Source organism: Topomyia yanbarensis, chromosome 1, assembly GCF_030247195.1.
Source record: "Topomyia yanbarensis strain Yona2022 chromosome 1, ASM3024719v1, whole genome shotgun sequence".
In the NCBI taxonomy this organism is placed as follows: Eukaryota; Metazoa; Arthropoda; class Insecta; order Diptera; family Culicidae; genus Topomyia; species Topomyia yanbarensis.
This window is the reverse complement of record NC_080670.1, coordinates 15,235,679-15,262,996: the sequence shown is the minus strand read 5'-3', so window position 1 is coordinate 15,262,996 and position 27,318 is coordinate 15,235,679. Positions and strand designations below refer to the sequence as shown.

Genomic DNA, 27,318 nt, shown 5'->3' with positions numbered 1-27,318 from the left:
CAGTTTTTAATATTTTGCGACTTAGTTCGGTCTGACTTAACTCCGACCAATTATTATATTGTTAACTCACGCGAAATATTTGGCGCGCTTTCATTGATGACGAGCACGTGATGTTTCGAACGGAAACTTGAGATGTTTAGAAGCGGATCGAATACATATTTTCATTCTGGAAGTACGAATATATTGCAAATATCCAATTAATGCGTGGATGTATTCGCGCCAAGTTCATTGTATACGAAGGTGGTCTTAGAATGTACGTGTATGAACAGGCGTTCTTGAAATGGGTCGTTCGAACTTCGAAGTACAGTAGAGCTATCGCCTTTCATCTCCAGGGCTAAACATGTGTACATCTAGAGATAATACCAAAAATTGTTTAAAACCATATTTGCGCGTTATCCAGACTAAGCTAAGTCTTGTCATTAAGTCAGTGTCGGATTCTGATGAGACGAAATCGAAACGCAAGGTCCATAACTAAAATTTATTGAATTTCACTCCACAACATTTATTGACACTCACCAGACATCCTGCATTAATCATTTCAACCTAGGAGTTATCATATAATCAATAAATGATAGGGTAACAATTGCACTGCATTTTATCATCTTGCCTTTCGATATATTCTACAATATAGGATCAACTTTCTTCGAGTATACCTTCGGTAAATAAACACTGATGGGCAAAGTATCGGCAAGCGAAGCACAAACATATACATTTTCAATTTATCCATACAAACGGACAATCGGGGGCGTTCGGGTTTGCCTTCAGAATTCCCAAGTATCCATCCATTTGAGTCCTGCCAGCGTCGAGTTGGGCTCGTGAGAAAACGGTCCGTTCATTCCGTACGCTAGCGGTGAAAATAGGACGAAACTGTACACCAGTGCGGCAAGGGCAGCTCCCAGAACGGTTTGCCGGATCCAGGCGGGTAGCTTTCCGGTTAGATAGTCCAGCATTACACCTGAAGGGAAAAAGAAACAATAAACAAAGGTACAGGAATAAGTACGAGGGAGGGAAGTGGTGTAAATCACATAAATCGCCTAGTTCCCATCAATTCTCGGCGGGTAGATTGCCACGGCGGGAAGAATGTTTTCTCCCCGATAAATAATTCTCGATCGACCAGGTGAGTGCATCTGGTTTTGGGAGTAAAAAAGATTTTTTTTTTCTGCTCTAGCTATCATTAATGATCAAGTACAGCTTTAGTTAATAGATATTTTTCATGATCGTTATTTTTTTCGAAGGCCTCTAGCCAATAAATATGAATCCTTTTCGATCAAAAATTATCCTCCTGCTATTTGCGGAGACGAAAAATTTCGCAGCTCATCTTATCCGAAAAAGATGGGTACTCCCTACTCATAGCACCTGGGGTAGGATTAAAACAATCTGAACTGTTATTCCTGAGGATTTCCGGTTTTTCACGTTTTAGGTACTCTGTGAGCTACGAACGCCTAACGCCTCATAAACCACTCGAATCTTCCTTTACTCTCCGGCAGTCGCATCATTATCTGAACCACTCGGATCTCTAAAGCGATTTCGTTAGAATCTCACTCAGATTCACTCGATTTCTGGCTAATTAAACATCCAAACTGTTTGATTTGCTGTAATATTGATTTCGCTACAGCATCCGCTCCTTTGTCGACTACAATCTGTTATTTCCCCATAATTTGACTCTTTGTATCACAATGTTTACCCCACCTATCAATTGAACCGAAATAGCTTTTCACTGTAGCGCCCGTGGTGTGAACGATTTTCGCATCGCTGGAACGAAAAATAAAATGTCACTGCCATGCAAAGTGTAATTTGTTTTTTTTTCTCCTTTCAGCTTTTCCTATTTCATTAAACAAAAAAAGTGTTTAAATAAATGCAATAATGCCTTTGGCATTTTTTCACACACGGCACTACTTGCGCGGGGACCCGTTCGCTCGATTTCATTCAAATCGAACTAGGAAGCTGTCCCGCAACATAGAATATAAAACCGCAACCGCTGTTGACCCTGATGGCTTTATATGTCGCAAAAGTGTCCATTATTTTAATGCTAATGCCTATAATTTTCCCCCGTATTTTGGTGATGACAACAATAACACGGGTGGGGAGTTGATTATGCGGTGAGGCATGGATAACCTATATATAGACACTGGATAGATTGGCCGATGGCCAGGAATCGGTTGCAAATGGCAGTAAATGTGAAATTTTAGCGCGACTTTTCTATTACTTTCAAGATGCCAGCGTCTCCATTGTTGTTAGTATTTTCAAGGATAAGTAAGCATTCTTGAAAAGTCGAATTTTGGCAATCCCAATCGATACCACAGGAAATATGCGTTGAAATTAATGCACATATGTATTAATTAGGGTTTCTAGCTCTCAGGCGAAACTCTCGCTTGGACTGGATCAATTGTTATTCCCAAACAATGCTCCTCAAGTAGTCTGGCTGGAAATGAGAGCCATCAGTCGGCAATCTACGAAGTATACCGTGTTGACGCAACGCAACGCATATGTATTAATTAGGGTTTCTAGAACAGGTGCGAACCGGTTCTCTGGTACTGGAGCTCTTAGTATCGATAGTACCAGTAAAATACCGGTACTGAAATATGCTTGTCAAACAAAAAAACTAAACCCCAGAGTGAAATTAAATGTTCAAAAGTACACGTGTATTGTTAAGCTTTGATATGCTTCAGTCTACCTTCTCATCTCTTCCAGAGCAAAAGCAAAAAACTGCTCTTTTATATAGAGTTCCATATTGAAAAACAGCAAGCCGGGAAAAATGCTGTTGCTTTGGTTTTTTTTTTCGATATTTCCTGAACAAACCTGGTAATTTTCTTTGTCCATTGTGATTCAGTGGTGATACAGAATACAATCCAACAGATAACTCATTTTTGATAAAAAATCGTATGAGACACTTACGCTTTTATGGGCAGCATAGCAACTAATTAGTTTCTACCACTTTGTTACTTATCCACTGCAATAATTGTATAGTATCGTTCCGCCGGCTCCACAGTGAAAAAGCCTCAGAGGTAAAAAGTACAAGTCTACTACAAGAATTACCATTGCGACTAACTTCAAACAAACTCGAATTGACCTTCAAAATCCAACGTACGTCACTGAAGAAAGAAATGTGCAATAAATTCTAAAAATTTCAAAAGGATCAAATAATATTAGCTAAAAAAGAGGTTTGGAGTAGCAGCAAAATTAAAAATTGTGACATATACATACATATTTGCCTACTTCCATTATTTGGATTGAAAAAAAAATCCGACTTTTTGAAAAATTAACTTGTGGTGCAACCTTTTAAACTGATCTCCTAGTTTTAGCCAGTCTGTAAAAATTTAGTATCTTTACGAATCACACCTACCAGTGTTAAGGGCTAGTTAGTTGCCTCATCAGAGAATCGATTCCCTGTGTAACCCCCTGTTTCGAAAGTTTTAAAAACGGTGATGAGTTAATGTTCAATAAAGGCGCACATAACCACGCGCCCGGGTTTGGTTTTGTGGTCGGTAGAAAATGGGAAAATTACAGAGAGTGAAATAATGGGAAACCGCTCAATCGGAATTATTGACTGCCCGCGACAGTCAACCTGTTTAAGGGCATTTTGGTTTATTTTAGTTATATGAACGAGCGTGTCGATCTAGGGTACTTTAGATTTCAGATATAAAAGCTTGAACTCAAACAAGTTTGCGAATTTTTTTCTGTCTTAACGATGCTTCTTGAAATCAAAAACGCCAACTCGCAGCAAGTACAAACTAAAGAATCAAACCAAAACGAACCGTTTTTAAGTTAATTGTGGAATTTGCGTTTCGACTGCGTCTCGTCAGAATTCGACACTAACTTAGTGACAGGATTAAGCTGGCTCCAAAAAAAATGTGTTTCTGAGCAAACCCATGATGTCCCGCAAGAAATGTTGTTTAACGGAACAACCATTTTTTCTTATATCGAGATTTGTGAAATTTGCTGCACAGTAGCAGTTGATTGCAAGTGCTGCAAGATTCGTTCCTCTATTCGGGAAGGGGAATATTAGAATAAATATTTGAAAACCACTTCTAACCAGCTTCAGCGGTGGTCAGCTAGTTTCGTTCATCACCTATTTTTTTCAAGATGAATCAACAATCTATCTTTGAAAATGAACCACCTTGGTTATGCAACTTATTTTTCCGTTCTTTTTTGCCTTTCTCATATAGAAAGGTTATGCAATCACTCTGAAAAACGTCAACCTAATCCCGGCCCGGAGGGCCGAGTGTCATATCCCATTCGACTCAGTTCGTCGAGATCGGAAAAAGTCTGTATGTGTGTGTATGTATGTATGTGTGTGTATGTGTGTGTATGTGTGTGTATGTGTATACACACACACGTATGTATGTGCGTATGTGTCAAATAATTTTACTCATTTTTCTCAGAGATGGCTGGACCGATTTGCCCAAACTTAGTCTCAAATGAAAGGTGCAACCTTCCCATCGGCTGCTATTGAATTTTGGATCGATCGGAATTCTGGTTCCGGAATTACGGGTTTCAGAGTGCGGCCACACAGAAATTTCTCATATAAACTATAGGAAAAATTAAAAATAGAATTTTTATTTTTGATGCTAAATGTGTTCAAGGTGCATGAAACGTCGAGATTTGATGCAAACTCGAAAAAAAAAAATTTGACGACGATTCACTTTTTTGGATTTTGGCACATTTTTGCCATTCTCATATAGAAAGGTTATGCAATCACTCTGAAAAACGTCAACCTATTTTTTTTCGACTCGTTTAGGGTTTCTGGATTTTAACAGGGGCGTAGTTGATGGTTTACGGAGAGGGGTTACACCCCCCCTCTACTGTTCGCGCCCCTCCTTTAAAAATCTCCTTAAATCACCCCTCAGACCACCACCCCATCCAGCCCTCATACCCCTCCCATTCAACCCCATCATCTTTAAACCACCACTATATCACAAAGCATACCAATTTAAGCTGGGGTTCGTTCATGGGACTTTCGCCCTCTTCACATACCCAGCCCCGCATGACAAAATGAGTTAGCAAGCAGATAACATTGATCTAATGCTGATTAGGCTAATGGAGTATGATATTTTTTTGTTTCAAGTGTTTCACCGTCGACACGTAGCTCATCAAGTTCGTGGCTGGCATGCCATTGTGTATAAGTGCAAAGTGTACTAAGAATGTAATGGACATTTCCACGATTATATTGAACATAAAAAGCCTCCGTGCCATAGTTCAGAGAAATGAGAAAGGCACAATTGCACCGCTAGGTGGATTAAAACAGGTTTTTTTAGTTGCTAATAAGTTGTAGTCTTCAGTTTATTATTATCGAAATTGCACATAATTTGTCGTTAGTAATTTTAAATGTTCGTTGATTTGATGGCATTCCAAGGGGATTTAGGGACAAAATGTCGAAAGACAAATGGTCGAAAGTGACAAAAGTTCGAAAAGAACGATAGTTCGAAGAGACGAAAGGTTGAAATTGACAAAAGGTGAAAAGGGACAAAACGTCGAAAGAATATTGAAAGACATTAAACGTAATGGACAATAAAACTTTTTCACACGGTTTCTTATTTCATCGCATTTTTTCTTAACATAGATTTTTGATTAAGCATAACTGAGGGAAAACATCCAACACGATCAATTACTGTTTTCTACTGTCTGTTGTTTTTCAATTGCAGATGATTAATAACTATGTATTTTTATTTGCTTAGTTCGCTACTGTCTTGCCCCTCACAAGCAAACCTGTGATCCACTCGTTTGCCCGGCTTACTCAACCATAGGGGCTCATTAATTAATTAGTTTATTTATTTGTACATTTATATATTCATTCATTTATTTATTTCATTACAACAATTACTTTCCTGCTTTAAAAATTATGAACTATGATTCGTAATTAACATTTTCAATTATATATATAATATTGTTAAACATTTCCTTGTTTCACTATTATAGTGAAAGTGATTACACAAAGAAAAATATAATTCTAAATATATTGTAAACTATTTTTCTAGCCTTAAATGATATTTTCAAAAATACAAATTCACCTTTGTTTGAACATTGCCCAGCTTTTAAAGTTTATCTATTAATATATTAGTTATGACATTTGATTTTTCGCTCCTTGAAGGGTATTTTTTAAAACGAAAGGTTAAAATTTGGTTCCGACTTTAAATTTATCCGATCTTTTGTCTTTCGACCTTTTGTCTTTCGATCTTTTCTTCTTTCGACCTTTTGTATTTTCGACCTTTTGTAATTTCGACCTTTTGTCTTTTCCGCCTGTTGTCTTTAGACCATTCGTCCTTTCGACCTTTGTCATAGATTCCTCTAAGGGAACACCTATCCGCCAGGCGATGCCAATCGAGCTGACATGTCATTGGACTGAGAAAACTGTTTTCTTCGTTTGTTTAGTGTTTATTAGACCAACTAGGGAACTCAATCCACTGAGCATTAAATTTGCGTGGGGAATACGCATGGTCTTGTCTGAGTTGAATGATAACTGTTAAATCGTGTATGAGAAATGGCAATTGACAATTCACGAGAAGTATCGGAACCCAATTACAAATTTGCGGCATGTTAAATCATGTTCATTATAGCAATTTTCCTCATTGTATTAAGTGCTTTCATAAACTTTTGAGCTGAACATGAACTATTTTATTACTTCCGACAAAACAGGAATCCGTTCTTTATTTCGCGCATCCTCCGCATTTTAGTACATTGTTGTTTTAACTAATTAGTAAATTAGTTTCATTCGTTCTTATAGTCTCCAATCTTGTTCTAGTAATTAGCATAAAAACGCCACCGTGTCATCATGGGCTGGTGTCCACTAGGAAGTTAATATTACTATTATCTTACTCCAGATAAACATGGCCTAGAGGCCATGAGGCATCTAGTGGCAGAACCCTCCTGGGTTTCAATGAACCCATGTCGTAAGAAACGAGAGAAACAGAACTCTCTGTATTTCATTTACTGCATCTTTTAGATTTTCTCATTTTTAGTATCAAATAATAAATTAATTCTGACAATTCTGCTTATCTATTCGTGATGAATCTGTTTGCTTATCTTTTGTGTAGTTAGGTTAATAAGATAATAGGCTCGTGTGAAATTGCAAGTATGTTCGTCCTACAAAGTAAGTTTTTGCAGTACAGTTAATGCTTATTTTGGGCCGCTCAAAATTATTTCATATACTCATCACGAAAACAATCAACATTTAGTAGTTTTCCACTTGTAATTCTTTTACTTTCCGAAATTTTAGGAGCTTTTTTGTCTTTGGAAAAACTAATGTTTGAATAAGGTATATTTCTCGCTATTCGCCGTTACGTATTTTAGACACCTAATGACTATCCTGGTGACCGGGCCCCCAAGAACTCACAAAATCTTGAAATTCGCGCGAGCTGCAGCACAATTTCCTATCCCTATCCTTACTAACAATCTCGCTCCGCCCGTGATATTTGTGGAGTGCTTGGTAGCATATACGGCCTCTAGCAAAAACAAGTGTCGGACTAACATTTCCTGCCCTTTCCTGCTGCGATCCTAGTTCGGCTTGGGCATGTGCCGGTATTAATCAATAAACAAGGCGGGATTACCAGGAGTTGAACATTGAAGGATGATTTGTTACTCTATTGATTCTCTGGCAATTTCAGCTTTAGTCCCTTCGCATAAGAACTTTGGTCCGGACTCGTCCCACTGTGATACTACTGTCCAAGCAGCAAAAACTATTCAACCAGATTTGGTGTCGGGCAAAATTAGAATTCTCCTTGTGATTTCACAAATTTAAATTATAAGTATACTTCAAACTATCTCCAACCGAATCCACCACGGAAAACTTCCCGTTGCGCTGAAGTACAGCCATTACAGCTTCATAAAAGTACTCAAACCGACCGCCATTGTCGCTATTCATTCCTCTATTCAGGCCAACTTTATCACCCAATTGAACATTATAATAACTCGATATGGCTAACTTTATTATCATCTCCTTCGTGTGCCTAACCAAGATGAAATTCCTAGCGTGTCTTAACGTCCCCCTCCGCGCCTATCTTCCTGCATTCTGCGGTTTGAGATGCCGATACGACACCTCCCTCCCCCCCCCCCCCTCCCGGCTTCTTTCGATCAGCCAAAATAGTCAACGCGTTCGATCGACACGCAAGAAGCATTCTCTTCGCCTGCAAGAAACTATAGTTTCACTTCTAATCCGTGTCCCTTCCCCCTGCCTGATAGCTGGTGCTTTGTCCCTCGACTGATACCACACAAACCGCAGCTCTCCAACGCAACTGTCGGTATCAGTTCCAGCGTGACGTTAGATGTGTGAAAATTGTCTCCCAGATTCCTAAGATTCTTTGCACAACCATACACCGATCCGTCCGTTTGGTCCTCATCCTACATCTGTGTAGTGGATTGCAAGAAGCAGCCACTTTAAAGACATAGATGGCGACTGTGGCTTTTTATCTTTATCAGTTAGAGGTAGTTTCGTTGCATGTTGCCACCGCCGTCAGTCGTCTGAAGGAGTTTTAGCTTCGTTTGCGACGCCAGGGTCGGATGGACGTCCTGTTTGACCCACTTGTGATAAGTGGAATTCCAAATAAATAAACTTGACTGACTGAATAAGTTTGATTGTCTCATTTGCTGGCAACATTTTTACCAGCCAAAAAAAACTCATACAGTTTCTTCGAGTCCGACACTGTATTTAGCCGCCTGCAGAGAACGCATTACAGATTTTCACACGGGTCGTGCTTGCCGCATTGTTAGAGGTGTGCAAACTACGTAAGATTAAGCAGAACTCTCGTCTCGAAGGCTGAGCTGCAGTACAGAGACGGCCAAAAGCCGATATAAAGTTTCTCTTGGTTCCGTTGGTTACTATGGTGGTGGGTGGGTGGTTGTGAGCATACAACCCGACAAGATTCCGTTCATTCTTGATGGTGACCGATTCGACGCTTTTCGTAACGCCCGAGACGGCTATCTAAATAGCCTGCTGCTAAGGAACGCACCGTCAGTAGATGAGAGTAACTATTCCAAGGATGCCAATGCTCATCCGGTATGAGCTTGCAACATGTTGCAGGGTGTTTATTATTACTCGGTATAGCGTAGGTGAGACGAGATTAATGCATTAAAAGGGTAGGCGTTTATAGTAGTGATTTGTTACATATGAGCTATTAGGAAAAAAACTAATTTCCATCGAAAAGTATCTTCGGTACATCTACGAAATTTCTTCGCCAGGCTAAGTAGTATTGTTTCATATGTTTCTTGCATTGACAATTTTTTCTGCTGCGCACCCATTGTACGTACACGGATGTACATAGAGACGAAGCATGTTTGAGGTTGAACGCGTGCACGAAATTTTGCACACAGGTACAAACTTGTCGATGTTCATGGGAAGTCTGCCGCCAACGAAAAATATCGTACGACCTGCTGCAGTATTTTGTTTTTATAACCTCAACTGGGTTAACATTTTGGGGTGCGAATTTCGCCTTTGCTGCCGACTGGTAGCGTGCATAATAGTTGCCGAGCTAGTGCTACTGACACTGGGAATCCTACCCTGTTCGAGTTTCGAACAGAGGGTGGGTAGAAATGGGGGATTTAACAGTGCAACCTTAACCATTTTTGTCATTTTTGAACGTAAACTACAATTATCCCGTCGGTTAAATTAGCAGTCGGAGAAATGACTCATTCGGCGAAACGGATATCGACGAAATAGTTCGCTCCCACGCGGAAATTTTGATTGCACCACATTTCTCATATGATGAAACTGGATACATTTAATTGGAGCTTCTGATATTTTTATGGCTTTTCTTTCACACAATTTTCATTTTGGCTTGTACTTACCTTCTTTGCTCGTATCGAATGTTATTTCTCTCTTTTTACATGTTCTTTTTTTTCTTTTTCCTTATTCCGTTGTCTGTCATTTTCTATTTTTCTTTCTGATTTTTTTCTTATAATTTGCTAATTTTGTTATTCCCCCCCCATTTTTTCCTTCCACTTCATTTCATCTTTCTTTTTCTTCCTTATAGTTTTTTCTACATGTTTTAATTTTTGTTTTCATGCTTTATTTTATTTTTTTGTTGATTTCTAAGGTTGCTCTTTCTTCCTTTTGCCTTTTCACAATTACCCTCAATATATTTCATTTTTCATTTTTTCTGTGGGTTTTTTTATTCTTGTTTGTTTTTTTTCATTTCTCACTTTCCTTTGACGTTTTGTTTTTATCAAATTTTTCTTCTTTTTGTTTTCGTTATTTTCTTTCAAGCTCATTTTTCACATTTTCTTCAATTTTCTCCTTCTATGTTTACTTTTTCTTTTTAATTGGATGCTTTTATTTCCCTTTAATGTTTGCCTACTTCCTTTTTTCTTTTCCGTTTTATACTATTGTTCTATTTTTCATATTTAACCTTTCAATACATTCTTTTCGTGTTGCCTTCTTCTTTCCCTATTGTTCCCTTGTTTCCTTTTCTTTATATCTTTTAAGCTTTCCTGCGTTTTATTTGTTCCTGTTCCTGTGCATCGTTTTCCCCTCTTTTTCTTCATTTTACTCTTTTCTGTTTCTCTTTTTTCTGCTGTTTCTTTCTATTTTCAGATTTATAGCTTTTCTTTCGATTGCTTCCGATTTTCTTTTTGTTTCTTCGTTCACTTTTCCTTACTCCTCTTTCCTTTTCTCTATTTCTTTTCATGTTTTTCAAGTTTTTTTCCTTCTTTTTTTGTTTTTTCCATCGGCCTTTGTCCCCACTGAGTGCCAATCACCGAGATCAGAGATGGTGCTCCGGCCAGACACTGTGTCTGTCGACTTTCGGTCTTCTCGCAAAGAATCGAGCATTCGTGATGCGGACCAATTGCTGAAGCCGAAAATGGGGTTTAGACACGCGAAAGATACCTTTATTCAGTTCCACCATGTCAGACAGTCAGTGCTGGTAACGTTCAACAAATTGGCCCAGATGAAAAGATTAATTGGGATAGCAACATAAAACGCGTGGTTATGTGTGTACGAACGGTAAAATCAAAGTTGTCGTGCATATGGACGACGGCAAAATTGCGGTTTGCCTTCATGATCTGGTAGCACTAACACGTAAAGTGGTTTATGACAGATGCATGTAACAATTCGGAAAAGTGAAAACCACTTACAGAGGACACATGGATAACTTCCCAGATAGTTAACCCTTTCATGCCTAGCTATTTTTAATTAAATTTAGACTAATTTCTAAATTTCTTTCTAATAATTGTAGTCGAGAAACACGAAAAACCTTTTCTGAGTCCAAAATGAAATGTTTTACCGGTTTTCTAAAAATATTGTGAGAAAATACAGATATATCAAAATATGCTCCTTTGGAATCCAATCAGATTAGTTGAAAAAATTTAAGTCCTACGGCTTAGATCAAAAAGTGGACTAAAGTCAAAACTTCATCGTATCGGTTGAAATAAGATTGCTTTTTTATGTAATTTTGGAACACTCAATGCGTTTTGGATATAAAAACATAAAAATTTAACGTTTAATATTAATTAGGGTGACTCAAAAATATTTATTTTGTCAATAATTTTGTTAGAATTTTTGTATAGTAATTTTTGTGCGTTGAATCGTTTCTGATATTAATACATACTAGGAAAAAAATCCATTACTCATTAGGGTAGCTCAGAAATAAATATAGAGACGTGAAGGATCATAATTCTTTTTAAAGAAATGTGTGTGCGCAGAATTCGTCTTTTGGTTATTTAAATATATCATAAATTAACTTTGCTACTTTAAAAGGATTACTCTAACATAAATATTTTATCTTTACGGCTCAATTGATTTTTAACACATTTTTATTGTGGTGCTTCAAAAATGATTATTTAGTTTCAATGGGCCAAATAAGACGTGTTCGAATAATTTTGGACGTTGAATTTATTTTTGGCTTACCTCATATGAAAAAATACAGTCGTGATGTTTTTGAAACCGATCCTTTTGAGCGACTTAGTGGAATGTTCAATTACGTTCACTAATCAATAGGGTGGCTAACAAATATTTTTTTCGGTATTGGTTCGAACAATATCTTTTTCAGTAATTTATGACGTTCATTTAATGTCTCACATAAAACATAATTTTTTTACGTTTTAACGACATTCAATTAGCTAGAGATTACTGGGTAGGGAAAGTTATGACAACCGGCATCGCCACGGTAAAAACAAAACGTCGCGCTAAAGATAGATACGTCTACCTTTATCAGGACACATGATAGTGAACTCGGGTGATTCGTAGTTATTCTGCCTAAGCTCGACCCTCATTATCAGAAGGCAAAAATTAAGCCCGCATGATATTAAGCCTGTTCTAATGACCCTGCCACTTCTAGCTTTCCGATCTGTTTACTTCACATCCTTGCTCTCACTTGAGTACTATGGCTCTAAGTTTCATAACTTTCCCTACCCAGTAATCTCTAGCTAATTGAATGTAGTTAAAACGTAAAAAAGAAAATTTGACTAACATAGTCGAAATAAAAAAGGAAAAAAATAAAACATAATTTAATACGCATTTTTCGCTTAAATAGTTTATTCACAAAAGATTTTATTTTATTTGAGGTATATCACTTGCTTTTAAGATAAATAAGTACTAAACATATTCTGATAAAAAAAATTTTCCAAATGACTAGAACTAAGCTGTATTTAGTAAATTTGACTATTACTGCATAAGTTATCAAGAAATAGTGCTAGAAACATTTGAAGGCTTATTTGAATCAGTTGAACATATTTACTGAATTAGTGTATTAGTATTAGTGAAACTCTTGTAAATTATGCTTTATTGTAATTATTACAGTTATAAAGTAATCATTCAAATTTAAAATCAGTGACAACCATGCGTCTCCATTGAGTTTTTTTTTAAATTTTAACTATATCGCAAGCTTTTGCAAAACTAGCTTTGACTCATATTAAATAGAAAAATTAAAAAGCTTTAAAATGAGAATAGCTCGTTTGCGGGCATTCGCGGGCGTCGCTGTTGTTATGACATTATAAGTTAGTCGGTGTTAAGTCAGACCGGACTAAGTGACAAAATATTGATTTCGAGAAAAACGAGTTTAAAGTTTGAGTCGCAGCATCCTTTACAGTATGATTGGAAATTAATTTTTGCCATAATTCTTGTTTATTGCTAAATATTTCAAATCTGGCAAAAGTCGAATGTAGCTGAAGAATTTCTTTATCCAGTGCTATCATTATCTCATTTTTTGATGTTTTGCGATTTAGTCCGGTCTGACTTAACACCGACTAGTTCATGTTTAATAAAAGTTCACGACAAGCAGCTATCTAAACAATAATAAAATCACCATCTGTCACAATTTCATTTTACTTTCAATTTACCTAAAATTTTGCAAAAAAATGTCTCTGGCTCAGCTAATATTAAACAAAATACTAGCGAGAATATCGCGTAACCTTCATATAAGGGTATGTGGTAGTATCATTACACGGAGAACTCTTTTCACCTATCAAGAACAGATTAACACGTGCCAGTCCTGTCCGATCAGATGGCACATTGCGAGTAACCCTGCTCAGAAACCGCTGAGCAAAGCTCATTTACGGAAAAAAATCCAGAAATTCCATTACATGAATAACAAACGATTGCCAAACTTGTGGCTGCTGTATGAGCAATATCGATAAATGAGAAAAACTGCGGCAAGTATCTCAAAATCAAGAACCAGCACCTTAAGAGGAGTGTGCGCCATTATAGGTAAGGAATATACTACCAAAGACGGAGGGGTCACACTCGTCACCCGTAGAAGCAAAAAGCAAGGGGGAATCTTTATGGCGGCACCGGTGGTTGAGTGGCAAGCGTGACTACTTTTCACCCCAGTGGGTCGGGGTTCAAATCCAGTGGAGGTCTTTGGGAGAACATCTGATCGCGAACATCATGTCAGTAACCACCACGATGATGACGCAGTTGTGTACAAAAGCAAAAGAGAAATAAACGACCTCCAAAACGCAGTTGGTGGGGGAAAAAATGTTTCTTCTGTAAAAAAGGTCGCCACACTCAATGGCGAGCAGGAGATCGAATGGATAACCCCGAAAAATTCTTTGTTCTATTTTTTATATCATGTAAATATATAACAATCCAACGCTCCGTTTATCAAACGCGTTGAGCCGTGTCATATGAACGATTTAAAAAGTTATGTTTGATGGTATATGAACACACAGATATAATCCACCTAGCAGTGGAGAAATAGCTTTCTTATATAGGTTTTTGTTAAACTGTGATAACTGAGGCTTTTACATTAGGGTTATTCGTCTCTTTTTTCGGGCTAGAAAAATTTCTAGTTCGTACACTCAACCACCAGCGCCGTCATGGCTATAATAAGGTTGTTCAACTTTACCGAAACCGAAAAAAAGAAAAATGAAAACTAGATGGTAGAATATGTAAGCACTGGGAGGTTTATTGTAGTTTGAAAGTTATAAATTTAAATGTATTTTTTTTTCTTCAATTAGCTTTATCCAAATGAACATTTTCTTTACGGACCGTAAAAAATTGAATAAAAAAAACACTAAAATAATCCAACGAACCTGTCCAGCGAGCGAGAAATAACTCACAAAATTAAATTTGAACGCTTCGCCAACCAATTGCCTGCCGAGCCGGGGAAAATACTATTATCGTATCACTATATATTCCGCGCTTCTGATCACGATGAAAATTTAATTATCCACCCGCTGTGATAGTAAACCCTGCCCTGCACTATGCTCATTAACGTGGGGAGGATGCTCTTTTTGCCTGTTATCATCATCGATGAAGATATGTAACAAGCGAGCGAGCGACACATGGTTCGGTTCTGTTTGAAAAAGTAATTTCACGCCGCGATTGGTAAGCTGTTTAACGATTGATTGTTGTTCGAATAGTTTGCCCGGAAACTAATCGCGCGGTTCAAGCTTTTTATGTCGACTGTTCGAAATGAGTACGAGCACCCACCCGCTCACTAACCAATCACGACGAAAGGGATTTGTGGAAGTGATTCAACTAGAACACTGCTTGCAAATTATAATAGGTAACTAACCTGCTAGCATCATATTGAACACCAACGCTGGGAAGTAGTGATGGAAATACAAAACACGACCCATCGCGTAGAACGGCAGGTAGTGCAGGAGCCATCCTCCGAAGAGCCACACTGAGGCCCTTAGCGATCGCCATTTGAATTCTGTAAAATTGAACATTAAAAAAAGTGATGTCAAAATAATTTCCAACAGTTTGTCGGAATGAAAGTCGTTATCACTTACCATCATCGCCAACAGATGATCCGGCTACGGTCCGGGGCAACGCTGAATTTCGCTGATACTTAATGACCTCAATTAGAAACACCGCAAGAAATAGTGCCAAAAAGACCAAGTTACTCCACCAGATAATTGGATTGCCCAGCAGATAGACGCGGTGCTCTGATCCGGAGAAAAATTGCCCCTGAAAAGGAAAGTATAAATTAATTATCGTAGACGAACTAAGAAATGAGCTCCCTCGTTCCGGCTTCATAAATTAGATAGATTTTCGCCTTCTTGGGTGTTCAAATTCCACGCCGACTACGATCGGCGAGCTTGTGTTGTGGTCCAGAAACAGTTAACGTCAAAAGTACCATCCTTCTCCATATATCCTCTTTTACAAAAGAATCAACCCCTGTTTCGTTTCTCTCTTTTAACCTATCGTAAAAAAGATCCCGTTTCGGTGCAGCCACCGCCAAGTTGAATGTTTCTAGCATCTATTCATACAAAAATTGCATACATTCGCGCACAAAAGATAGGAAGTGTCCTTTTTTGTACTCCATTGTTTCAAGATTTTTCATTTTAACTCAACCACATATCGCTGACCTTGGTGTAAATGGTTCAACCATTCAAGGACACCTTTTAGCAGTAGGTACAGTGTAAAAAGCCCTGCTTTCATCATCAACCTCAATCCTTTTTGCCTTTCCTGCTACACAAGAGAGCTTTCACCCGAAGCCGCACTGTTATTACCCCTTCCCTCTCGCCACCGCGAAGCAGGAACATGCGTCGAAGGATATGAAGAAAATACGTTCCATAATCAAGTACGATTCCGTTGGCATAAACCGGGCCCCGGTTCAGCCCACGTGCACGTGGCATGCATTCTGAAGGATCTCTTAATTACTTCTGCTCTCGTTAGCAGCCATAATGGGTAGTTGTCGTCGTCATCCTCGACGTTTGTTGTCGTCGTCGTCGTCGTCGAAAGCATTTGCGTACTTTGGCCGACTCGTTTCCTTCAGGTACCGCACTGTAACAGAACGGAAGAAGCATCTCTAACAAACACACTGCTCACAGCGGATACCGGGCGCTCAGTTCGGCTAACATCGGTCAAGTGGAAAAGATTTATTTACCGCTAATTCCCAAACGTACCGTGAAGGATATTCGTTATAAAAACCAGACTCATTGGAGTTCGTTATCCACTCGTCTGCTTATATCAATGTCAACATTCAAATTGGGATTATTCCGATTTCAAACTTGCTTAAACTAATTAAATTCTATTCGCGACCGCTGAAGAGCCATTTTCTCACTGCAATAATGAAGAGAATTTATCCTTATTAACGGTGACAGATGTGCCAACATGGATTTTGCATCACAAACGGAAGGGTTTTTCTGGTATTCGCCTTTTATTAAAATTGTAAGTCATAAACTGAGACGGGCTAAACCAATGGAACAAATAATCTCGCTGTCCATAGGGTGCTAATAGGGATAACGGGTGTCCTTAAGAGCAAACTGGTAAAGGAAAACAATTGTTATTTTTTTTGGTAGCGTATGGCATGCAAAATAATATTTGAAACTATTTTCAGACAAATGTCAATTGTTTTACAAATCCCAGTCGGTCGGTCCTTGGTTAACTGTGGCCATTTTTTGAGAACGGTGATTTTTTTGAATAACGCACCCAACGTTGACCTCTAGGTCATCAGTTGTTTGCGGTTTGGCGCCGTAGACAAGAGACTTAACTTAAAAACATAAAAAAATTCGAAGGACGTCCAATCGCAGGATTGAGGCAGGCCAACCAACATTACCGTTTTGCGATAGGATTCATCTATCGAACACCGTATTCAGTAAATCGATCTAAGGAATTTGCGTCTCAGCAGAATCCGACACCAACTTAGTGATAGGACTAAGCATGCGCCGAATTGACACTAGCTCAAAAAAACGGAGACACAATTTGTGTTCCTGAGCTAACCCCTAGTCAAGCGTGATGTCCCGCAAGAAAAGAAACGGAAATCTAGAGAAAATTTTCAATAGGACGTAAGTAACATTGAGAGCCTCTCTTTGTTTACTTTCTCTTTCGTTTATTACGACGTCATTACAACACTTTGTACAAATTTTCCAGTACATATCGAAAGCCAACGGTTTTTACTACAATATTATGCAAAGAGTAGAGTAGTAAATGTTGAAATGACCGAGTAATGAACAGAAGAGAAAGACCTCAAAGAGAATCTCTCATTGTTACTTACGTCCTATTGAAAATTTTCTCTAGAAATAACTAATTTAGTTATAAATTTTGTGCTCTTCACGCGCAAAGATGACTTTAAACTATTTTCTCCTTAATGGAGGAACTGCCCCAAATGCTCATCACACCGATTAGACAGTTTTGGTTGTTTACTCATTTAACCGAGCATGAGCCACGTCTGAAAATATGATTCTTGACATTACTCATCCCACTATCTCCCACTGGCATATAGGCCGATACGGTGCCGGATCTCCTGGTGACTTCCCTGGTTTTGGCAGCAGCACCGCCGTCTGGATTTTCCGTCCGTCCGGAAAGTAGCCTTCATGCAGGCATTTCTAATAGCACTGTTCTGAAAATGCCCGGAAACGCCAGGATCGCGGGAAATACCGTCCGGACAGGGTCCGCTTTCTTCACTTTCGCTTCTTTTGTTACTGTAAGAAATTTGTCATTAGAGACCCGATTGTCAGCAAACTTTTCACCGTCTATATCGACGTACGGGTGGGTCGTGCTTCGGGAAGAGAGCCTCCACGATTGTCGCGATTTCAGCCGACGTTGTTGGACCTTTGATCTAGGCAAACACGCAGCTGTAAGCGTTGTCCCAAGGGTTGGCGTATACTGCTCTGCACAGCGCCTTATAGCAGGTGGACTTGCTCAGCACTACATCACGTTTAAAAGCGTCCGCCCGGACGTTCTTTTCTGGATGCCTCTGATTTTGCTCTCTGGACGCGTCTTCTGGCTTATAGGCAAGCAGCACGGAAGGTGATGAGCCTTTCGTTCCACTAATACGTTGGACACCAGCAGTTCATCGGTTCCAATGACCTCGGCACAGTTCATCAGAATTCGGAATTGGAGCGGTGCTGTCTCCATGAAATGCTTCGAAGTCCCTCCGCGTTACAGTACAGTTCTACCAACCAGTGGTGTAGTGGATCGACTGGTAGTCGTTATGTGTGTAATAGTGAGCAATTCATACAATTCATGACGAACTGCAGAATGTTACCTCGCCGATGGATCACCGATCGGAATTACGGAATGTGCTAGCGGAATCTTCGTTGCAACGTCTTACATCCAGCTTCTACAACTGCAACCCTTGCGTTGGTCAGCCTGCTAGCCCTCTACCAGGCATAAGTCTCCTCCTATAACAAACGGCGTTCGTCTGACTAACGAGTCGGTTAGCGCGTTCAGCTTCCGAATGTATTGCTCTGGTTCCCACCTTGGGAAGCATAACAGCTCCATACGAAAGTCTCCTTGATCCACCACATCTTGAACAGGGAAACCGTCCATCGCTTGGATTTCCACCGTATTACCATTATCACGAGGTCCACGATAGACTCTACAATAACTGTAACAGTACACTTTGTTTTCGACTGCTGTGTTAAGTCGCAATGATTGAGATTAACTTGCTCCTGATTCCATGAGCCATTTAGCTCCCAGCTTTGTCGTGATCTCAGATAATCCCCTCACTGCCGGAGACTAACTCACCTTACTCTGACTGAGAGTTCCCCGGCGACGGAATTTCTCCTGATACCGATATCCGTCTACTTGAAGCACGGCGGCTGGATTTCTCTTGGGCCCGATGTCCGTATAGTGATCCAATTAGCTCCCAGCGTTGTAACGATATACTCGGATAGTTCCCGGTAGTGAGTCTACCCTACTCCGACTGCAGTCTATTCCCCAGCAGTGGATTTCTCCCGATATCGATGCTTATTTTCATGAGTCATTTAGCTCCCCGCTTCGTCGTGTTCAACCAATTTTCACTGCAAGCGAATTATGAAATATTCTTAGAAAATAGCTTATTCAAAAGGAACTTACAGAACTCTATTTAAAACATTGGACATATTTAATTTTTCAATACATAAAATATTTCAATATTTGCTATTTTATGCTAAAAACACCCCCCGCTACTACGCCACTTGGTACACCGAATCTTCCAAAATAATTAACGAATGTCAGCAGGGATTCGAAAAAAACTCAACCACATCAAAATTGATGACGAACACATGTTTTCCTGCTCCAGTTATCGAAAACTGCCAACAAGTAGCCCAAAACATTGCCATTATAAAACTGCAACAATTGCGATTACCTCCATGGGTAACCAGATAGCTGCAATCTTATCTCTCCGAACGTTTTTGCTAGAATTACTTTACACGTACTTTACACGCCAACTGGTATCCCTCAAGGTAGCCACCTATGACCACTTATCTTTCTCTTATTCAGCAACGATCTTTGCACCCGCCTCAACTCTAGAAAACTACTTTCCGCTGAGGATCTGAAATTTTTTCGTTCAATTACCGCAGAACTCGACTCTGTGATGATATCGAAGATGATATCGTCAATATTGAGAGATTGTGTTTGCTGAACAGTTTTGCATGCTCGACAATTTTAATGTAAATCTGCTTTCTCACCTTGTACAGATCAGAAATCAAAAAGAGCACCGCTAGCGAGCAGCATACAAACAAACAAAATACTAGGGGCGGGCATAGTGTAGTTGGTAAATCGATTGCCTTGTACGCAGCCTACCTGGGTGTGATCCCCAACCCATCACATAGGGTTTAGAAATTTTTCCAAAAGAAATTTTTCTAACCCGAAAAGAGGCGAATGACCCTAAGGTTAAAACATCTAAAATCGAAATAAAAAAATAAATAAGCAGAAGACAAAAGTTAAGCTCGTAAGATATTAAGCCTGTTCTAATGACCCTGCCACTTCTAGTTTTCCGATCTGTATACTTCACATCCTTGCTCTCGCTTGAGTGCTATGGCTCTAATTTTCATAACTTTCCCTACCTAGTAATCTCTAGCTAATTAAATGTCGATAAAATGTAAAAAATAAAATAAAAAAATACTACCCGTGCCGCTCCCCTCTAGCGTGAACGTGTAACTTATAGACACAGCAAAGTCCCTTTGTTCCTAACTGAGAGTGAAATGAGTGATCAGTGAATCACAGGATAAATTGCGCAAAATCACGATTGACGTGTCGCAGACCCGTCTTAGATCTACTTCGCGCGAGATGGAACACTCGATCGAGGTGAAAATGGAACTTGTGCTTACAGAAGTGTCACACATACAACTACATCGTACGAGGAATGCAGTGCTAATAAAGATCAACTCCCTAGCCGAGTCAGAAAGCTTCGTAGCGAAGAAGAAAATGCCGCACGACGTCGAATACGAAAACGTCAAAACCAAGCTCACCATGTATATGAACAATGATCGGACGGAAATGCACCTGCACGATTTGGCGCCGCGCACTAATACGGATTATATTGAAAGATTCAAATCGAAGACTGGAGAAATGGAATCTGTCACAAATGACACTTGTAGAAACTTTTTCCTCGGCATTCTCAACAGTGTTCGAGTGGTGCGAATGCGGCTGAACCAACCTAACCTTCTAACTTGACTTTCGAGGGCAGATCTTCTCAAGGTGTTAACTACATTCAAAGAACGCTACGTACCTACCCTGGAAAGACACGCACGTGTCTGTTCTGTAACCCTGCGGTAATCCATGCGCCGAAACAACTAAAGAAAAAAATCTACTATAACCAATACTAACAAACAACCGTCGCAATCTACTGATACGCCACAGGGAGCCAGTCAAAAAAACAAATGTGAGACAAACAATATTCCACGATATCCTCTAACCAAAAGTAATAAACAAAAAAGGCGGCTATACCAGAGTCACTCGAAAACACATACTGCACCAAACATCTAACTGCGAAAATCAAATCTGCTCAAGCGACGACAACATGGACGCAAACACGAACGAGAGAGAAGGCTGACGGAACGATCAGCAAGCATCAGAGGGTAACCATTGTTCAACACCGAGAAAGAAAATTAGCATAAGGAACGGAGAGCAGTGCGCTTAGGATAGACACCAGCATTGATATTCGATTATTTTTTATATTTCATGATCTATAAATTGAAGTCCATCATTGAAATGTATATTATTTTCAAAGAACGCGAATGACCCTCGAAGTTAATGTCTTAATAAATAATAACAATCCATTCGTAGCGTGACTCTCAGACAGTTCGGATGTGTTTTTGTTTCTGTGTGGTGTGCGATTCGACGCTTTGTATTGGTTTGCTTTGTACCTATTTCTCAAGGTCACATTCCTCAGCCTTTTGTTCGCGTAGTGAGGGTTAAAAATTAAACAATAATCAGCAATATAAGCTGGATCGGTCCGTCGTTGAAAACTAGTGTCAACATAAGTGGTTTTTATCTTTCCTAACACATTTATTGCATTTTCCCGCCTGCGCGGGCGCTGGCACCTTTGCGTTGACTTTTTCGATGGTTCCCTCTCCGGATGGTCAAATTGAGATTGAATCGGGATCAATTCCTAAGGATAACCCCTCATCCCCTTCGCCCAAACGCTACCCAGAGCTCCCAACTGGTCCCTAATGGCAAACGATGTTGCTTGCTGTCAGTACTTCACGCGGGATTATAATGTATATATTCCAGCTGTAAGGGTGGAAATTGAAGGCGTTGTCAACGATGATATACTGCCGTTCTACGCGTAAATCTCCCATGTATATAAGGAATCCCATAGAACAATTATGCGTATAGCGGCAGTATAGCAAACGTTTGAATTCAGTTTTAATCGCGGGAGATGGCTCTAAAACATACTCCCAACCAAACTATTTTAAAAACGGCTGAAATGACACGAATTTATGCTCCACGAGTGCCCTAGTGTCGTCGCTCTGCTCAACGTTGCTGCGGTTAGATTGCACGTGGAAAGTAATCTCTGACCCCCACGGTAGTAACCATCTGCCAGTCGTAGTCTCAATCACCAACGGCTCAAGGCCATAGGAATCGACCAACATTTCGTATAACCTCACACGAAATATTGGTCGGAGGAGCCGCGATATCCGACAAAATTGAATCCACTCAAGAGCATCCTCAGGGCGGAAGATTACAGCTTTTTGGCTGGCTTGATTCTCGACAGCGCGAATCAAGCTCAGACCAAACCAATACCCGAGACGAACACCCACAAACGTTCTCCCAATCCCTGGTGAGACAAAGAGTGCTCGGAACTGTACGCGAAGAAGTCCACAGTGTATAATACCATCCCGTATCGACAGTATGCATCGTTAGAAACGCGAATGATGAGTCTAATGGATCCAAAAAAACGCAGATGTTGGCGCCGGTTCGTCGATGGGTTAACGAGAAAAACAGCGATGAGCACTCTTTGGGGTACGATTCAATAGATGCGTAGAAACAGTACCAACGAGAACGTATGTCAGTCCCATGTTCTATGGGATTCCCTATCTACATGGGACTGACTTACGATTATGGGCAGTATATCTGCAGTCTAGAAAAAAATTGCAGAATTAATTAAGACTAGTATAGAAATACTTTTAACTCTATCAACCATCTCCTAGTTATGATTTTGTACGAAATCCATAATTGGGAGAGAAAAAAGGCCCAAGACTTCAAGAAAAAGTAACGAAGATCTCGTACAGAAAGCTACAACGAAATCAAGTAAATGTTCGGTCCAACCAATTGGTCAATTGACGTGAAATGGCTTTCTCAGATACAACAAAATCAAACTGATATCTCTTCCTTCAGCCATCACAGTCATTTGCACAAACATTACGTACTCCTTCGGTGCCTACTTGGCACTCCAATCGAGTACGTGTAGTTCAGGTGTTGACATAGATTCATACCGAAGTCCTCTCACCAAGTGCATACTGCGACATTAGGGTGACCGTATCAGCGTGAGTTACCTCCATTAACCAGCATTTTGGATGAAATTCGAACCACAACTACAAAACTAAATTAGGTTAGTTTAGATAGTTTAGATAGACTCAAACTTATTCGCATCGGAACCGATTCGCATACCGGGCACCCTACTACTTGTATCTCACTTGCTCACCGGATGTATGCATTTGCTTTTCGCATTTCTTGAAGGACATTCTTTCCTTAAATCCAACCCTTCCCCGTACCGTTACCCGAACACCATCTCTGATAAACATTATGCGCTTAATCATCGTTAATCTGCTGTTGCTGTTGCTATTGCCGTGTCTGCCTCCGCCCTGTCTGATACCGGCGGTCGTAACAGACAGTTATGACGGCTGCTGTGGCAATGAAGATGATGATGATGATGGTGATTATAATATAATGTGATTGCAGTCACTCATATGCGTATACAGCGAGTGAAGTGTTAAGAAGGCAGCGGCGACGGCGGAGGCACTATTTAACAGCATCAAGGGAACTGCAGTCGCAGTTGATTGCAATTACTGTTCTTCTGGTTGTGTAGCATCTTGGCCTGCTTGGTTGGTTTGGTCGGCTGTTTGTCAGTCCCCTCAGCTGGAGCGGGTCCAGTGTTTATGTGTGTGTGTGGGAAGGTGAGTTCGATCGAGAGGCTTGATGTGAAGTGTGCTCTCTTGACAATGCAAATTATTTATGCGGAATTTGAGATTCCGGACGATGATGGTTAGGATGGGGACGACGGGATTATGGTATGGTTTTGATCTGGTTTAATTGCTGGTCGTATAATTTAACAGGCTCGTATCGCGGAGGTTGGAGCACTTAATCTACGCACGTGTATTCATATTAGAAGGATTATCGGTAACTAACCGCAATAATCGTAGTTCATCATTTGTTATTAGTTACGAATTGCAGTGGCCCGGGTTGGGCCACGGCAGGTGGTTGGTCTCCTGGACCGTTCTAGTGATGGAAGGAAATTTACTACGTGCTTTGAAATCTTTGGGAGTTTATCTAATATTTAGACATTATTGGTTAACTTTACTCACTCAAACGCAGAAAATTTCGCATTTCAGAGCTACCACCTTATCCTTCTAATTCAAACATCAAAACGGGTCAATAACAACGCAGCTGTGCGACTATTAAATTTAAATTTTCTAGATTTGCCGTCGAAGCAGTCGTGTGTACAAAAGAGAGCCTCCCTTTGTTTACTTTCTTTTTCGGTTACTGTGGTGCATCCATAAAACTTTCCTACAGTTTTCCAGTGCACTTCAAAAAATAATGATTTCAATCAGCGACTAGTATGCAAAAAGTAAGTCAGCAAACGTAAATGTGACCGAATTATTAACGAAAGAGAAAGTAAATAAAGTGAGGCTCCCATAGGCACATACCATTTCAATAAGTTTGAAAGATTTACATTAACTCACCCTATAGTTTATAGGCCACTGCCATGGCCGACTTGTCACTTCCCCTTCTTTCGGCTTCAACCCCGAGTTCCCCTGCAGCATGACCGCGTGTGATTCAAAAAAGCGGCTTATAAATCCGGGAGCGTACACTTGAAAATTGACACTCGGAACTAAAAAATAAAACGTTTACTAATGGTGGTAACCCAATGCATTGCACCCGATCAACTCACGCTGCTCATACTGATTATCCTCGACATTCCAAACGGCACTTTTGTCCCGAATATTCGGATTGCACGTCACTTCCTGCTGTTCGAAACCCCACTTGGGCAGTTGTTTGGCCGTCGTCGTCAACACGCACCGTTCGATGTAGTGGTAGAAAATCAACCGACTGGTTACGGTTTCTACGACGTCACCGTCCTTCCCACCGATAATCTGCACCTGCCAGACATCGTTGGTGTCCCCTTGTCCTTCCTGTAACAGATTATCCCGGACATTATCTCAAGCTTTATCACAACAGTAACATCGGGTTCATGTCCCCGCTCGTAACCAGTAACTTACCTCACCATAACACGTTACTTGCATGTGCTTTTTCGTAACGGGTGCCTGTTCCCGATGTGAATGAATATTTCGCCTGGTCGAAATGTGCTCCAAGCGAACCAAATCGCCGTGCTTCAGCAGTGTGACATCATCGAAGCTTTGCTTGTTGTGCGGCTTCAGCAACCACTTGTTGTTATCGTCCTTGTGACTGTACGTTGTTACCTGCTGCTGGCGGGCGCCGAATCCTTTCGGGTACAGGTGATTATGGGAGTGAAGATATCCGCCGCCTGTTTTGTGATTTTTAAGAGTAACTACCGCACCGTAAGCCACCTGGCGGGGCATCGAAACGTTGTAGAGCGAGTTTCCTACCAGGTTCGATTGAAACCCGGAACTGTAGAATCCATCCCCGGTGCCGCTCTGGTTTAAAACAAGCAGATGAATGTAGAAGAAGGTTGCATACAGGAACACGGGCAGCACGATAAGGGTCACTGTTCGTGCCAGCAGTTGTTTCACGGTGTAGGAAATCGGTTTGGTTAGATCGCCAAGCACGTCCCAGAGATCGCTAGCGGTATGCAATCCCACCAGCAGTACAACGAACAGTCCGACAAATTTTACGCTAGTCGTACAGGCCAGCATAGCACCGGTGAAACTAAGCCAGCTCCACCAAGCCGGGGTGAAGCTGCGGGCCGTTCGGGTCAGCTTCGTTACACGTGCCATTCCCATCACGGAAGCGGTCATGAAAAATATCAACGGTGGATCCAGCAGAATGTACCGATTTAGGATTAACATTCCGATGTCGAACAGTATGTAGGCTGCGGCGAACGTAGACGCGGTTAGGGATCCCGTCATGTCCCAGACGGTGTGGAAGGACATCGGTACGACGGCCGCTCCCAGGGCGGTGCAGAACTGGGTGGAAGAAGAAATTAGTTTTAATAATTTTGTTTGATACGGGATATCAATTTGAAAGCCCCCTTCATGAAAATCAATCACTAGTACCAGTAGTATCCGTAGTAGAGTTTCTGGGAAGATTGGGTAAAGGGTAGCAGAGAAAACTGCTTTTCTCGCTTTCAAAGATGGCTGTTTGAGGCATTCTCAGTTGAACCTAAAGTTTCAATAAAAAAAATAAGAAAAGCCTCTCATTTTATGTTTGAGACCCAAGCAAAGATTTGTAGTAGTCAGTAAGATCGCCTTACTAAATTTGCAATTACCGTATATATTAAGAATGGGATGCGAAATCTATCGAAACAAATAAAATTTCACAGCGAAGCGTAGCACCAAGGCTTTACTTTGCTTTCATCTAACGAACAATATTTACTGGGTTCCTTCACCTTTCCTGTATTTACACCTTCTCACAGTGCGAACACTTACCATTCTCATCCCCTCGTAAGCCGTCCCGTTGTACTTGTCCCCTGGCTTATCGAACGGGTACTTCCCGTCGTAACCGGTCAAGTATCCCGACAGCCCGATCAGCATTTTGCCCAACGGTGGGTGTACATCGAAAAAGAACGTCCTATTGATGTACCAGCTGCCCATCTTGCCAAAGTGTGTCTCATCCCAGCATACATGATCCGGTAGGGTTACATTGTGGAATCTCGTTCCCACCGACAGTACCAAAATCACACCGAACAAAATCCACCAATTGCTAAAAATAAAGGTGTCAAATCAATAAAATGAAGCTAGCGTTTCAGATTTGGCTCCGTTGAATAAGCTTAAATGTCATCTTCACTAAAATAAAAACCGGTATTTGCCTTATTCGCGACTAGTTCCCCGTGTTGGATGAGCGGACCGAAAGGCTCAAACTATGTGTGAACGTAACATCTTCACAGCTCTTGCGTAAAAGCGATTAGTCGTTTGTTTACTTTCCGCTCACGAAATTGATCCATTTTTTAAGTCTTACATACTGATAACAACAATCCTGTTTTAGCAAGTACCGATTGTGCTAATTATTTCCTGTCTATTCAGGTGGTACGAGCATACAAAAACTTACTGATCCACTTTCGTTCCTGCCAATTTGATCGTGCTCACTTTCTCGCCATTTTTCTGGTTCTTCTGTTCCCCTTTCACTCCATCACTTTCCTTTTCACTGGCCATCATATTTGCCAAAAACAAATTATCACAGTTTTTCCCGCTTAGAACGCCTACTAATCAATTAAGTGAAAGGAAAATGTAAACAATGACCCGCACAGTTCCTAGTTTGACGTTTCAATGCAGAAACTTCGATGAGAGGAGAGACAGCGCACCTGCACTCTAGTAGCTTAGCCACGTTACGAGTCGTGTGCCGATCTCGCCCGAACGTGGTATGACTCTAGC

General features: G+C 40.4%; 2 protein-coding genes across 2 annotated transcripts in view; both read right to left on the bottom strand.

The window, feature by feature from the left end:
• LOC131676953 (uncharacterized) overlaps positions 1-27,318 on the bottom strand; it is a 171,149-nt gene that overhangs the window by 60,168 nt on the left and 83,663 nt on the right. The gene's annotated exons all lie outside the window — the stretch shown is intronic.
• LOC131676954 (protein O-mannosyl-transferase 2) lies at positions 460-27,318 on the bottom strand. Its single transcript, XM_058956402.1, is given in 8 exon segments — positions 460-955; positions 14,946-15,163; positions 15,165-15,343; positions 24,493-24,641; positions 24,702-24,942; positions 25,030-25,914; positions 26,377-26,650; positions 26,996-27,318. Coding segments are annotated over 8 exon segments (2,247 nt in total). The 5' UTR covers positions 27,103-27,318; the 3' UTR covers positions 460-761.